Source organism: Halictus rubicundus, chromosome 18 (assembly GCF_050948215.1).
Source record: "Halictus rubicundus isolate RS-2024b chromosome 18, iyHalRubi1_principal, whole genome shotgun sequence".
NCBI classification, from domain to species: domain Eukaryota; kingdom Metazoa; phylum Arthropoda; class Insecta; order Hymenoptera; family Halictidae; genus Halictus; species Halictus rubicundus.
In genome coordinates, this window is record NC_135166.1 from 2,041,784 (window position 1) to 2,057,317 (window position 15,534).

General features: G+C 48.9%; 1 protein-coding gene across 7 annotated transcripts in view; it reads right to left on the minus strand.

Annotated features, from left to right (window-relative positions):
* Atpalpha (sodium/potassium-transporting ATPase subunit alpha) overlaps positions 1 to 15,534 on the minus strand; it is a 104,984-nt gene that overhangs the window by 29,155 nt on the left and 60,295 nt on the right. The window contains exon 1 of one of the 7 annotated variants that reach the window (XM_076803653.1): positions 15,257 to 15,395. The exons of 4 other annotated variants lie outside the window; for them this stretch is intronic. In XM_076803653.1, coding sequence (XP_076659768.1) covers positions 15,257 to 15,268 — 12 coding nt within the window. In that variant the 5' untranslated portion in view covers positions 15,269 to 15,395. Of the gene's footprint in view, positions 1 to 14,156; positions 14,175 to 15,256; positions 15,396 to 15,534 lie in introns of those variants that run through there. 2 more of the 7 variants (XM_076803651.1, XM_076803654.1) reach the window with 2 other exon arrangements.

A 15,534-nucleotide genomic window follows, 5' to 3' on the forward strand; every position in this document is an offset into this window, starting at 1 on the left:
AAAAGTGAATTCTACGTCTGTTGGCGGTTGAAAGCGCGGACAGAGGCGGTCGAAACCGGGCCGAGAGCTATGCTCTGCCCGATCTGTTCCCTTCTGTTCTTCTGTCACCGATTAGACGGTACGCCGATGAAGCCCGAGTCGATTAAAAAGTGAAACGTTTGATTTAATGTATGCAAAAAGATTTCAGCGTGGCCCCCGATAAATGCACTGCAGGGACTCGCAAGGGAAGCAGGGCGATTGCACTATTCTTTTATTCGACTTTGCTAACTAAAAATCAGTTAAGTCTCCGGTCAGGCGAAATCGAAATTAATTATTCAAAAAATAATCGTCAGCTACTTCAATAACCAGGGGAATTTATTTGTTACGAAATAGAATACTATTTGAAAATAATTTGATTCAAGCGCCGAGCGAACATTAATTTCTCCCACTTGTGAAATAAAAACAACGCTCAGCTATTTGCCGGATTAACGAATTAGAATTGTGCTGGCTCGATTGAATTTCTCTTGTCGCTCGAATTTTAAATACGAACTTTACCGCGTGTTTTTTGTTCGGAACGGCGCCGTTTATAAATTGCCGAGATTGGTGCCATTAAACGCGTAAACGTTTACGAGCGTATGTGGGCTCGGAGCGTTTATAGCATCCGAGGAAACATCGTTGCCTTGATAAGCGGTACTCGCGTAACCTCGACGTAAGTTCGCCGATGAAACTTAGTTTCGCATATTAATTACCGTAATTGTGTTCTCCTTTTACCGTCAACGTGTTCTCGTACGCTCGACGCGCGCGCTTTTGCCCGCACGCCTACGGCGAACACCGTTCCTCGAGTTCTCAAATTCCCTAAAAATTCCCTACAAACAATTACCGAGCAACAATAACCGGTTTAAATCTCTCGAAACCTGACGTGCACAAACCGTGAAGATATTCTAAGCGACCCTACATTTTTCGCTCTACGTCCCGAATCCTCGTGTCCTTGGAAAAGATCGACATCGACGAAAGTCAGTGACGTAGTTGAAAAGAGATTGAACCAAAATGGTTCCCGATCCTCGAGATGTCTGCAGCAGATGGTACCAGCAGGTTTATCGAGAGATGGCACCGTCGAGAAAAAGTTTGCGGAATGGTCAAGGGAAGAAATGGTCCGGGGACCATTTAGACCGTAGACTGCAGACGAACGGGAACGCGGATGTGGCTCGGTTAGAAGCGCAGAGAGAAGTGCATCAGCTGGTCGGTGGCAGAGAGAGACAAAGAGAGAGAGAGAGAGAGAGAGAGAGAGAGAGAGAGAGAGAAAGAGAGAGATACACCGGCTGGCCTTGCACGCACCCTCACGCGTTACTCACGCAGAAGAGGAGGAGACCCGTGACGTCACGCGTGCGTGGCACAGGGCGTTTTACGAATTGGGTCAAGAGGGAGAGATTGGTCGTTTAACTTGAGCGCGTTCCGCGCTCTCCGAAGCGAGCGCATCGGGTGCATCGGTGCATCGGCTCGCGGCAGGGATTCTTTCCGCCTGTTGTCGGCCTGAACCGCAGTCGGCATCGATCTCGGTGCGCCCGGAAATTGAATTTTGATAGCGTGCTGTCGGTGACGCGCTGCCTGATCGATTGGAAGAGATATACGGACGCTTTATTTATCGTTATCCGCGGCCCCGCTCGACTTACTTGCTCGCCCATGTGCCAATTTTTCTCGCTCCTCCATTTTCCCTCCGCAACGAGCTTTTTTCCACGGGAAAAGAAATCGTCGCGGATGGAAATTTTCTGGCCTCCGATCAATTAACTATCCAGCCGAGTATAAAAATATCACTCCGCAAGAAATTCGTAGCGACGCGGTGAAAAGTATATCATCGTAACATCATTCGCGGAAGACAGAGTTGCGGGAATTTCGCAAGGAAGATGATTCAACGAAAAATTCAGGTCGACCTGCTTCTTCGCGCTGAGAGCACATACCGGAGCAGTAATGATTTTTCCTCGGAATTGTTGACAAAGACAATTTTTAGTCTAGATAAGTCTAACTAATTTAGTTTAGATAAGTATGCAAATTATTTATTAGTCTTCGCGATCTCGGTAACCGTAAAAATCGGAAAAACGATAATGACAGCGCCTCGGTGTTTCGAGCGCCGAGGACGTAAATTGCGGCAAGCATAATCGAGCTAATAAACAGCAGCGACCAGCCGGTTCGACGCAGGACTACTAGCATCGTTTACCTTGAAGGAATTGGATCGCGTGTCTCTGATACGGGTCTTCTCGCGTGCGCGTTCACTAGTCGGTCTTCAGCCGCGATCGACCCGATCAAATCTCGATCACGTGATCCTCCCGATCGTTCATAATTCAACGGACCGAACAATCGAACTTTTCGAACTCCGTCGAACGATACAAAACTGTGCTCCTTCGCACGATTCGTTAACGCTAGAACTCTAGTGGATCAGCCGAAATGACTAATTTTTTAGGAATATTGAAATGGTAAATACGTTTCAGAGAACGAAGCAGAGATTTAAACAAATCTGGTACGAAATCTAAGCAATTTATTTGTTCCCTGTCCTAGTGTTAAAGCTAGTAGCTATTGCACCAAAAAATGTTGCTACTATTCTACCTGTGACGAAGAAGAAAATTTGTTAGGTAGATCACGTGGAGGTTTCTGTGCTTTAACAGAAATTCCGAAGCGGGGAGGCGAACCGGTTGCGTAAAACTGGTTGCGAGGAGGAAGAGCGAAAAACTGCGAACAATTCGGGCCACGAAAGGTTAACGCTTCTGACGGGGACGGTTTTATATCGGCGTTGAAAATTCTCCGCGTTTGTTGACGTCCGTCCGACGGAGCGAGATATCTCGCGGGTCGAGGTTCCGCGATTAAAATTGGATTTTCCTCTATTCTTGGTCGACCGTCCCTGAAAGTCTTCGAGAGATCGAATATACTTCTGTGCCACCATCCCCACCACCGAAACGCTGTTCCCTCGTTTCTCCGTGGGTGTTCACCGACGAAGAGACGCTTCCGCGGAAATGGATCACTTCGACGCTTCCGTATCGCTCAAGTGGCCGATCAATTAACAGGATTAACCCTCGGCACTCGAACGGCGATTATAAGGCGTCGCTAGAAATTTCAGTATTGTAAATTCCGCCATTTTCGTATGTTTAACGTGAAAAAATATATATATATAAAAAGGAAATATTTCGGAGTGAAAATAGGTTCGAGTGCGAAGGGTTAAAATACAGTTTAGTAGACGTATTAATTTTCCCCGTTGTTCAGTCTTTGTCGTCCGATTTTCAACAGTTTCCTCGATGCCATTGTTGTTTGGTGCCGAGCGTAATTAACGGAGTCGCGGAAAGATATCGTTAGCGAATCAGCGTTTCTGTGTAACGAGACTCGGCTTTGCGAGCGTCGCGACCGCAATCAGTGCCACCCGCGCGGAATTCAATTACGTGGCGGCCGGCCGATTGATTTTCATTACGAAACCAGTTGCATCGATATCGCGACGTATTAATTATGCGCGCGGAACGTGCGACGAACGAACGGTGACGCGGCGAACGAGATCTGATTGCGATCTGCGAGCCGACGAACTTCGCGAAGTTCCTCGTGGACAATGAACCCTGCTCGTGCAATTACAATCTCTTTCTGCGAATCTGAATCTTTGATTAGACTGCGGATTTTATGCATTTATGATGCGAATGGGTCGAACGTAAAACGGAACAAATATTTGATAAATATTAAGATTGCCGAGCACGTGGTACAGTCCCTTGGAATTAATAGTTCGAAAACGGGGATTTTAATGATTCGAATAATTTAATAATTCGGGGCTTTTCTAACGGCAAAAATAGACACGGGGTTTTCGGAAAGACTTGTGGGTTGATATGACCTCAACACCTGTCAATTTGAAATTGTCGTGACCCATATATGGGAAAAATGATTTCTACGTCAAGACTTCTTTCGCGACGAGCTTGAAGATGAAGATGATTGAAAATGATGCTTACGTCGAAGGACGGAAGTGAACGATGAGCGAATGACCAGCCTCTGATTTGTTGTTCTTAGGCGGCGGCGGTGGCGTGCGATTAGATCGGTGCGAGACACAGTGCTTTAGCCTCGAATTAACCAATTACACGATCGAACGAATTAATCCAATGAACCTTCACCTCGAAACACTCGTCTGCAACTGCGGAACGATTACGAATGCGAATGGGAACGAGCGTGCCCGTGAACCCTTCCAAGAAAATAATCGATCTATTCTTCGACGCGAGATCGTCAAATTTCCTAACACATCCAATAATTAGCGTGAATTTGAGTGGGGCACTCCCAAGGGTGGGGGCTCCTCCCATACCTTGTAAAACTTTAAATTAGGACTGTTCTTCTGGGGTGAAAAATTCTCAGAAAATTATTTATCGTCGTTTGCACCTTTCACCTTGATATTCCGAAGTCCCGTAGCTATAGGAAAAAATTACTGCCCATAGAAATCCAAAACCAGCCTAATAGAAGAGTTCGAGGAGGCCCCGTTCGGGAAAGTTAAAGGTTTTATTACTTAAGTAACCATCGCTAAAGTAACAATTTATTCCCGCGAATTTCGAGAGGTAATCGGACGCCCCGAAAAAATTTCGTCGGTTTCTATTGTTGTTGTTATTGCTCCTCGAGTTGCGACGTCGAGGAGTATCGTTTCGACGAGTGTAAACATTGCGAAATCAAGTTTTTACCTGCCGGCGAGTTTTCGAGATGTTACGGGTAGCCCGAGGGGAACCCCCCGTGTGCGGTAACATGGTGGCAGGGCCGTAGCTAGTTCACGGTCTCCCCTTGGTTCCCTCGAGCGACGAAAAGGGGCGGCAGCCGGGTCGGCTCGCGCAATTGCATAATAAATCGATGCACAAAAGGGCCCGCACGCCGGATAAAGCGAAACGTTCGATGAATTAACGACTACCGTTCCACGCCGAGCCACGTCACTATGTTCGTGTACCAACTATACTCACGTGTGCGTGTCTGTGTGTGTGTGTGTGTTGTTACGCGCGACCCAAGTGTACGTCGACACGACCCAACCAGCTGGCCGAATTATGCGGTTTGTACGTAAGGTTGCACGCTGTGATTCCTCGCTGGCAACGTTTCAATGTGTTCAAACGCGTTCAAACAGATGAAAGTTAATGAACACGCATGGCTGTTCGTGCGCACAGTGACTCGCACACACGCTTCTTCGCACACTTCGCACCGACAGTGTCAGATGTACTCGAAACGACTCTGCCTTTGTTGTTCGTTCGCATACTTTGCGAAGAGCGGCTCCGAGTTCGATAAAATACGAGGATAAAATAACAAAGTTCGGACACGGACTCTGTCGAATAATTTCGCAGTCGGATCGAGCCGGGCCTGGTCAGATCGATTGCGATCTATAGAGACCCGTGAACAGAGGTTACGTAATTTCGTTACGAAATTTGTATCTTCGCTTTTTCACGTTGTTAACGGTGTCGCGGTGCGAATTGCACTTCCGTATTATTCATTACCGCGCAGATTAGGACGCGGCGGTCGAGGAGAAACGCGAAACAAAGCCGACGATGTTTGCAAACACGTGTGTGTCTGCGCCGACGACACATTTCTCGCGGAATCCTGCTTGCGGCGATAATCGTATCTGGAAGGAGAGCCTCCAGGAACGCAAGGTCAAATTTTGATCAATTCACCCGAAACGGAGAATTTATTTATTTACTTATTTTTCTCTCCAATTTCGAGGCACCTGACAATTTATTTACGACCGATCCAAATCCGGCGAAGCTCCGTCCGCTTTTACCTCCTCAAAGCCAAACTTTTTGGAAAATCACCTTTTTCGACTTTTCTATTTTGATAGTTCAAGACCTATTTTGATTGTTCAGGACTTTTTTTATAGACTCTTGTTTCGCCGAAAGCTCGGAGGAGCGAGCTATACCTGATGAAAGAAGGTCGTTCCACGTCCGTGACGATCATTAGTACCTGCCACCTTCGAACCTCTAATTGAACCACTAAAAGTCCTTGAACTGAAAACGTTCATCTTCGAAATCTATGTGTACATACGATATAGTATCAATTCGTTCTACTATCATTATCAGCAATGTGCAAGAAAGTCTTTAGATATCTGTCGGAACGGCAGTCTGAGAGGTCTGTCCGCCTGCATAGAAGGTTGCAAATATTAAAAGATCAACAAGTCGCTGGATGGAGCTGGTTTTCGTCAGTTTTTTGATCGTCGACGACGGCGTTACGTCACCTGAGACGTTCTACTCGCGCGTGACTTCGTGACTCAACCGAAAAAGCCAGGAAACTGAGTCACCAAATTAACAACAATCGAACCTCTCGAATTCTGCGTTAATCGTGTCGTCCGTACTCTATAATTCAATAAATCCGAAGAAAAGATACCTAAAACACCTAATAACAAATACTGTTCTACGAGCCGATAAACTCCTTCCGCTAACAAATAGATTCAACCATTAGGAAAAGCGTGAATTGGCTCGCTATCAACATTTGTTTTGCTAACAGTCTTCATAGCTGTGTTACGTTACTAACAGCTACGTATCCTTTCCATGAAATGTCAATTTTCAAAGTGATCAATTTGCGAAATAATTTCTCACGCATCCTTAGAATCTTAGTGATTTGAAACTGAATTTTCATACATGTAAATTACAAGTTGAGGCTCGGAGCAGTGGCGGCTCAAGCTGACTAAAAGCCCCAGGCGGTAAAAATTTTGGGGCCCTCAAACTCAAGTTAGAAGTTGCATAAACTCTCATAAACTTATTAACGAAAAACCGACTCGGAGCACCACGGAAAGCTAAAAACCGGTCGAGAAGGAAGAAAATGGACGGCGGTTTGGTGTCGCCGAATTCGTATGGCATCGCATTCCTCCGCGGAGGAAAGCACGACGGGAAAAGGGCAATCCCTTTGCGGGCCAACGACCGTCGGACTTACTTCGTTAAAGGGGGAAACATTGGTTTAACCGAAGACCCGCAAACGCTCTAAGCAGAAGTCTTTGAAGGGGCTAATTACGGCATTCGGATTTCCACGGGATCTTCAGCCCGTTTTCTTTCCTCGTATTGCCCGGCGACCAATCGTGTTCACGAACGGAACTGACAAATTTTTTATTGGAAAATCACGTTCGAACTCATAGGTACCGTTTCTTAACCCTGGATTGGCACCCTGGGAAACGTCAGAAAAATTGTCTGCATACAGTGTTTACTCTGTATATGTCGCCAAGATCTGGATGATAAATGTCGCGGAATTATCCCCACTCTGCCGTACCCCGTGCGGGGCCAGGAAACTCTAGACCCCTGATATTATACAATTTAGGATTGGTCATAAATATAATTTTGATAGATAACTCTACGCTCTAATTTCTCTAAACTATAGTAACTACAAGCTCTAAGTTTTCGAGGATCGGTTCAAGCTTGACACCAGGTATACGGGGCCCTAAAACTGACTATTTCGCATCACTTTACAAAACTGAGAATTTGTCTACACAAATTTTTAGCCATTTTTCAAATAATATATACCCAAAGAAATAAATTTTGAAGATTAGAACGCGCGTCAATTTCGTGTCCCGTAAACCCAGTGTTAAAAAAAAGAGGAGTAAAATACAAGAAGCACCTAGGCGAGTGTATCAGAGGTATCTGTCCAATTGTAGGACGTGCACTGAAACGCCAGGTATAATTATCATAGGCACGTCATTATTCAATTTCTCGTGCGCGGCGGTATACGTCATGCAATAATTGAACCTTAATAACAAAAAGGAATGGCGGGGGGTGGTGATAACGGGAGCAATCGATCTTTCCTAGAAACCAGTAACGGAGTCTAGCCGCGGCACGAAAATAGCAACCTCGTTCTACTCGCGTAGAAGAGGCGATTCGGCGCGGCGGGAAAATTCGAAATCGAAGGTTCGCTGCGCGGCCAAGGCTCTGTCCAACGACCGATAAGTATGAATTCCTACAGCTGGAAAAACAATTGCATGCGCTAATCGATGTTTCCCCGATTCGAGATCCGTGTCGGATCGAATCGGCGAATTATTCTGTCGATAACGATTCGAAGTTGCTCGAAATGGGGAACGGAGTTCCGGCGCACGTGAATGACACCGATCGATAGCGCCGCGGCAAGAGTATTTCCATCGGCCGGGGGGATGAGAGAGAGAGAGAGAGAGAGAGAGAGAGAGAGAGAGGATCAACCCCTTCGCGACGACGGAAAACCACAGAGGGTCTAACTGGTCGCAACGTTCCGCTCCCATCGGGCTAGAAGTCTCTCCGAAGAGGAAAGTCGTGTCACAGATAGGGTCCTTCAAATACAGGATCCGAGATTACGTTGGACGCGAGCCCCGCGAACACGAACGTTCCGAGGAACTCGAAATTTATGTGCGCGGTAACGACAGGGAAACTTCTATCTTTAAAGTCCGCTGTTACTCGCGGCCGGTCGATGCTTCGGACGGTACAGGCTCTGCTTTCATATAAATGTCAATACTTCGAATCTGCTTCACAGTGACAAGTAAAGAGCGAGTTGAACGCATGTCACCGCACGAGGTCATCGGGTTCAAGCGAACAGCGGGTTCTATGAAATTTTAAAGAAAATTTCAGCCCTGACCCGTCACGGTGTCCCCCGGAAATCGAAATGAAACTTCCATCGAATGTTCGAAATGAAGTTCCACGATGCTGAACAACTTTCGCCGCTTAATTGGATAGTTCAAATATGAAAGGCGAAGGTCTACGAATAGAGGCGATGATTTAGAGGGGACGTTTCCAGAAATGGCGAGAGTGGATCCTCTTTTTTTGGTGCCCGGAGAGGGTGAATTCGAAAGAGAAAGGAGAGCGTGCAGGGCAAGCTAGAACACGTTGGGGTAGAATTCGCCGACGTTATCATACGAATCGAAATGTCAGAGGAATTATAAATAGGTTAGGATCGATAGGCAGCCCAGAAGGCGAGCTTGGGCGCCATCTAGTCTGCGGCCCTTCCACCTACAATCCCGACTGTCTTCGCCAACCCCTATTAATGGACGTTCGATGCATTCCCCGGCAAGTTTCTCGGCGATTTAAAGGCTTCGATAGATTCCAATATGCCCGCCACGATGGGAGGAACCGAACCCTTTTCTGTGGACAGAAAGGATATTTTCAGGAAGGTCTAAATCCCAACTCGCGAAATCTGATTGCCAAGATCGGCCGACTCGTTCGTAGATTCAGAAAGCTTAGACATTTAAACATTAGGCGTTTAGACATTAAATAAATAAATTGTCTAGTCTCGGATTAAACGTTCTAGAGACCACCGAAGCCGAATCGTTTAAACCCGGGACACGAGAGAACAATTCTCCCAGATCTGAGGAAACGAATGCCACAGCCTCCTCTCGATAAATGTCGTCGGTTAATGGAATAATTTATCTGACGATACTTTAATTCTGTTGCTTTCAAGCACCGTTCGAAAACTTCGGTAGAGGACAACGCTGTCGAAATAACCTCGTTCCGCGGCAATTCAGTGGAAATCTGAGAATAAAGAATTTTTTCGACATACAATCACCCAATTATTTCGAGCAACACGCTAACGCACTGACTGCCGCACCGCCCACGCACGGCTGACGCGACTTCCGATCCGAGAGTCACAAAACTGATGCCCGAGATAGTACTGACCAGGGCGAGTGAAACTATAATATCCTAACACCGTCACACGATAAAGAATCACCGTGCAATCAACGATCGAGAAATGTTTTCGGCAGCTCCAACGAAAAATGCTCGACGAAGGTACCGTAACATCGCGGTTACGGAGAAAATTAGGTGCGACTCTAAAATAGTAGAGAGATCGCAAGAAATTCTGTCTTGTGCGCTACAATTAATACAAATAATTTTGACAGAGACTTGAATTTCGTCGATTTATTTGCGATTCTGGTGGTCCGCGGCAGGTTCGTTAACAGCAAGCGGAGGAAGAAAAGAATGTTTCTTCCCGAGCTTGGCGAGACAACGGACGCGTTAACGAGTCCCTAGAACTCGTCCAGGAGCGTGGGGCAAGGTTGAGTTTTCCTCGGGCTCTCGGGCACGTTCGCGCTAGAACACGAAGACTTCGCCCCGGGGACGAAAAGGAAGCTGGACCTTCAACGGTCTCCTCTCTCTCGCCTTAAGAACCTGTTCAACCCCGGTGCCCCGGCCTCGCGTGAGGTCGTTAGAGGCACTTCTGACGGAAATGACCGTTTTGTGGGCCGAAGCAGGCCGAACGGGAAACATTAAGTACCGTGTGATGCTGCCGGGAATAGAGTGGGGACAATTTTACGCCGCTGGCGCCACGCTGGAATTTCCATAGAAAACGTGTCGAGCTCCGGTCGCCGGAGTCGTCCGAGGATCAACTAAATTGGCTGCGTATTATCCGGCGCAATCAGTTGCTGATTGTTTTCGTTGTTCCGCGTTTTCCTTCGCTCACGTTCCTCTACGAATCGATAAACCGTCCTCTCGAATTTCTACTCGATCTCCCGAGACCCTGGTCCTAGATTTCGATTTTCAGATCTGCACTCTGACCAGAACTACTTGGTCGGATTGTAATCGCAACGTTATGAAATCGAATTAAATGTACACGAATTAAATATACACATATACACCGAACGAGAAAAATTTAAATATCGTGTTAAGGTAATTTTAAATCTGAGGGGGTTAGCGAAAATGGGATTTTCGAGTCGACGTCACATTTACGGAGTACTAGAAGCGACTATTTTACACTGGTTTACAAGAATAGGTTTATCCAAATTTTAGTCTATCCAAGGAAGTAAATTTGACAGCAATCAAGCATCGAATTAAACGTCTCCATAATTAACCGGTTGTGAACAGGACGCTGTTCGAGGGCCTGAGAGAAGAGTTTCGTCGGAGTAGAACCGATTGGAAATTTGATTCCTCGAACACGCCGAAGAGAGACCCCGGCGCACGGTAATGAATCGATCAGGCAGCGGCCTTTGTGGAAGCAGATAACCGGCGAACTATGCTCGATGAAAGTAGATGCTCCCCGAGATACAGTCAGTATTGACGGCGTTCTAGAATCAGCCAGGATATCGGTACAGTCGAGTCTGTCTGGACACATTCACACGTTCGATAAGTCAAACACTACACTGCGCAGGAGTCACCCAGTTCGCGAGGATTAGCCCTTCGCGTCCCTTTGCAGATTTCCCAAGCGGAATCCCTTGTAACACGGTGTCGATAGAACTCGGGAAAAGAATTCGGAAAAACGAATCTGAAAACACGATTTCCATCGAATTCCACGAGGACGAGGACGACAGTTCTTTCGGCAGGAAACGGAGTATAGTGGTTACGCAACCTTCGAGCATAGTACTATGGCTGGGGACAAGGAATTCTCCTGGTTCGAGCATGTTGTTAACAACGTAGCAACTCTGTTGGTTACAAGGGTATTGTAAGGGAGCGATCGATCTGCTATTAGCGGGGTTATAGAAGCAATCTCTGGCTCGATTAGGAACTTTGACTATCACGATCCAGTCCGAAGCCGTCGATCCGAAATTATTGATCGATACACAGGTCGTCCCGGGGAAAGGAGTTTCAAGGATTCCGGGAGATCTCGTGATCGATCGAGGACGACCGAATCGCGGAGATAGGCGAGTCCCCCGGACATCGGTTCGCCCGTCGATCGCTGCAACAAAGGTCGGCAAAGGTCGGCCATGACGCTCGGCCGTCATGGGACGATTTCATTCTTTCCGTTTATTGTATCGCGTAATCGATCCACCGATAGCCGACCGGTTGTTGAATGAGCACGAACGTCACCGCGTTATGCAACCGATGCGAACGGCTCGCGAAGGGCGCAAGTCCCTTCCGTGACCGAAGGTCGTAGGTGAAAATCGTCATGGGATCATGCGAACCGTAGCCTCTCGCATCGTGCGTAGATCACATTATTCCGCACGGACACAACGAATTTTTGCTACAATACGAGACACAGGTTAATCCTCGAAGCCTGCGCGAGATATCGCCTTCGATCTAGCTCTGTTCGTTAGGCTACCGATCTGTTCCGCGACAACGCTATCGTCCCCGACGATCTGGCAATAAACGCACGGAAGTAAATCCCCGATTAGCGTGATTGTTGAATGAAAATTGAAATTGTCTCGAATTTTGTGAGATTCGCGAGAGTTTCGGGCGCCGGGCGGGATCGAGGAAAGGCGCGTTTTCGGACGGAAAAATGGCGCAGGTTGGACAAGGCGGACGGCGGAGGTCGACGAAACGTCTGCAGCGACCTAAATTTCCAGAAACTCGGGCAGCTCGGCGGGGAAACGCGTCACGCGAGCGCCGCGCCGCGATAATCGACAGGCGGAAGTCGCTCGAAGAAATTTCAATGAATGAAAAACGCCGGTAAGGGCCTCTTAAAAGGATCGACCTTTTCAATTGACGGCTGCGTCCTTGGGCCACCAGCCCCGGGAGAGCCAGCGCGCGCTCTCCGCCCGCTCCGAGAATCGCTTTTGTGCATGAAAGCTGGCCTGATTCTATCTAAACTCTAAACTGTCGTCGTCCGCGGCACGGTCGCGTTCTTCTCGGGCCGATTCTCCAAATATTCTCCCCGTAACGATACGCCACACACATCTCTAAACGAAACGTAAAGAAACGCGACATTTACTGTCAAAAGACTCCCCACTGTTTCCTCAAATTGTAATTACGTTAACAAAATCTATACTCCCATTTTATTTAGAGAATCAGTTCAGATTCGCCTTCTATATCTTCTTTGAAATCTCGCGAAGAGGGTTAGGAGAAACCGTTCCTATCGATTCCCGCGTCCTACGTGATAAACGACGTCGTCCCGATCCGTCTTCGCGTGGAGAATGCAAATCAGTGTTATCGATCGACGGCATACGCCCGGAAGATCTGTGTGCTGACGGAAACGGGATGAATCGCGGAACGAGCGCGAGGAGAAGCTCAATTTTTCAAGACGCTGTCATCCGCACCGTGTCACGAGGCAATCGAAGCAAGAGGGTTCGCGGGGGAAGGGGAGTTCGCGATATAGGGCGTGTCACGAATCGTCCGAGTCGAGGTTAGGACTGGCAGTTACAGGGAATCGGGGGAACAGTTCCCCCGATCCCCTTGGAAAACGGGGAAACTTTTCCAAAACGAACGGGAAGATCGTAATTTCTAGACTGGCGGGTAAGGGACGGGTCCGCCGGATCCACGTCGAAAGGGCTCGTCGTTTTTCAGGCGGACGGTAACTCATCGTTATCAAGCTCTCCGATTTCTCCTCGGTCGGAGCTTGCGCACAAGCGGAACCTGGGAGAGAGAGAGAGAGAGAGAGAGAGAGAGAGAGAGAGAGAGAGAGAGACGAGCAAAAAGGTGAACTTTAATAGCTCTCTAAAAATACCAGTCTCCATGCGGCGGTTATTTTCTGCCGGGACGAGCCGATCGATCGAATTTAAGGGTGCTCTCGCGAAGAAACGAGGAGAGAACTGGTCGGATCAAGAGAGAGAGAGAGCGAGAGAGGAGTTTGCCGCGGCGATCGAGGGCCCTGGTCTGCGCAGAAGCGGCCCTCCGGAAAATCACTAGCCGAGTGGTCGGCGGAGAACATTTTGGAGAACCTTGGGCGACCCTATGGCGAGACCCTCGGTCGAAACGAGATTCTCCGGGGTTCGATCGTGGTGCGCACGTTCGATCGACGTTCCAGCAGGATCGCCACCTGGCGTGACGTCACTGGTACCGTCCAGCATCGAGCCGGGGAGCTGCCATGGGGGTGGGATCGAGGACGACGACGGCCCCGCTCGATTCTCGTCAATTCTCGAAAACCCCCATCCCCTCGGCGCCAGGATTCACGGGAAATCGGATCGCCATCGTATTTTCCATGTCTTCGCGGAAATGTCCGCAGCTGGCGAGCGGAACTTGGGTGCGCGTGCGCGCCCCGAGACGCGGCACCCTCAGCAACACCCCCGCGGACTACTTTTGCGAGCTCAACTTCAGCTTTCTCAACGTTTCTTTCGCGCTAGTCGAACTACCCGGTCACAATTGGGTCAGGGAGGCGCGAGTAGCCCACGTAATCCAACCCTCCCGGATCGAAGCATCGAAAGACAAGGACCGTTGTCCGCCCGTTGTGGGCCCGACGGTTTCCGGTTTGGTGGATCGGCGCGCGGATATGTTTCGCGAGAACCGGAAATCTAGAAAATCGGAAACGACCGACTGGCACGGGTGTTGTCCTTCGCGAGAGAGGATTCTCGGGGAGGTGAGAGCGCGGGGTTGTTCTAGCAATATGAAACGTTTCTTTACCATGGCTTCCTCCGCGCTGGACCGGTCTTCGAGAACAGGAGAAGTAGAAGAAGCAGAAGAAGCAGTAGAGAAGATCGCAGAAGAAGGAAAAAGAAACAGACGGGGAGGGGGGAGCAAGCCTTTCCTGGTCGAGGGAGCCCCTCGGTTTCCTGGAAACGACACTGACAGAACCGATCACCGGGAAGAACTGTTTCCCGCGGGTTCCGCTAGAGTTCGACGTCGAAAGAAAGCAAGGGAGAGAGAGACCGATAGACGAACAGAGATAGGGAAGAGAGACAGTGGGATGGAGAGAGAGAGAAAATTAGGGGAGAGAAAGAGGGAGCGAGGGGAGCTTTCCGAGGCACAACCCTTCCTCGTCTCTCCCTCACCTTTCTCTCTCTCTCTCTCTCTCTCTCTCTCTCTCTCTCTCTCTCGCTCTCTCCCACCCTCCCTCTCCCCTTTCCTCGATCGAAGCTCCTCTTTACCAATGGTTACACCACAGACTCGCCTCTCTCTCTATATATCTCTTTCTGTCACTCATTCTCTCTCTCTCTCTCTCTCTCTCTCTCTCTCTCATTCGCTCGCTCTCTCAATTTCCTGACCGTTCTAACGGTTTAACGTCCCGAAAGGATCGTTTGCGAGATTAGACAGAACCTTGGTTGAAGGGAATGCGAGCGACGATCGACAAACAAACAGCCTGGCCAACGAACATCCCTGGGCGACGGGGAGGTAGAGAATGCTCCATTTTAGCGTGATCGTGCCTCGACAAAGAACCGCTCCTCTACCCATTCACACGCTTTTCACTCGTCTCTTGCCAGCCGTTTCGTTCGTTCGTTCGTTCCCCTTCCTCTGAGCCGCGAGCACTCTATAAATTCTCTCTCTCTCTCTCTCTCTCTCTCGGGCCGAACGGCGTAGAGGCACACGCACACGCAGGGGGCACACACACGCACACGCACACCTGCAAACACCTGGCACGAAGGCGCACTCTCTTCTCTAAAACGGTTTCTCTAGACTGTTTTTTCAGCGAGGCAAAGCGGGTTTATATTGGTACGTTCTCTAAAGCGGAGACTCGGTTGTCTGACAGACAGGAGAAGATGTGGCTGGTCTAAGCGATCACAAACCTTGTCACCCATGGCTGCGGCGAGCGGTGTTCGATGAAGATAGAAGGTTCACTGCGCGGCTTCGGGGGGACCAGAGACTGACTGGCGTTTCGAGTCGTCGAGGACCGCCGGCATCATCGACCCGTCCGTCCCCCACCACCACGCACCTACCCCCACCCTCGTGAAACCGCCACCCTCTCTCCACCCGACCAACCCGCTACCTACTGGCATACCAGCTACCCCCACCAAGCCCCTTGCGATCTCGATCCATCCCCTCCACGATGCTCGCGCGTACCTCG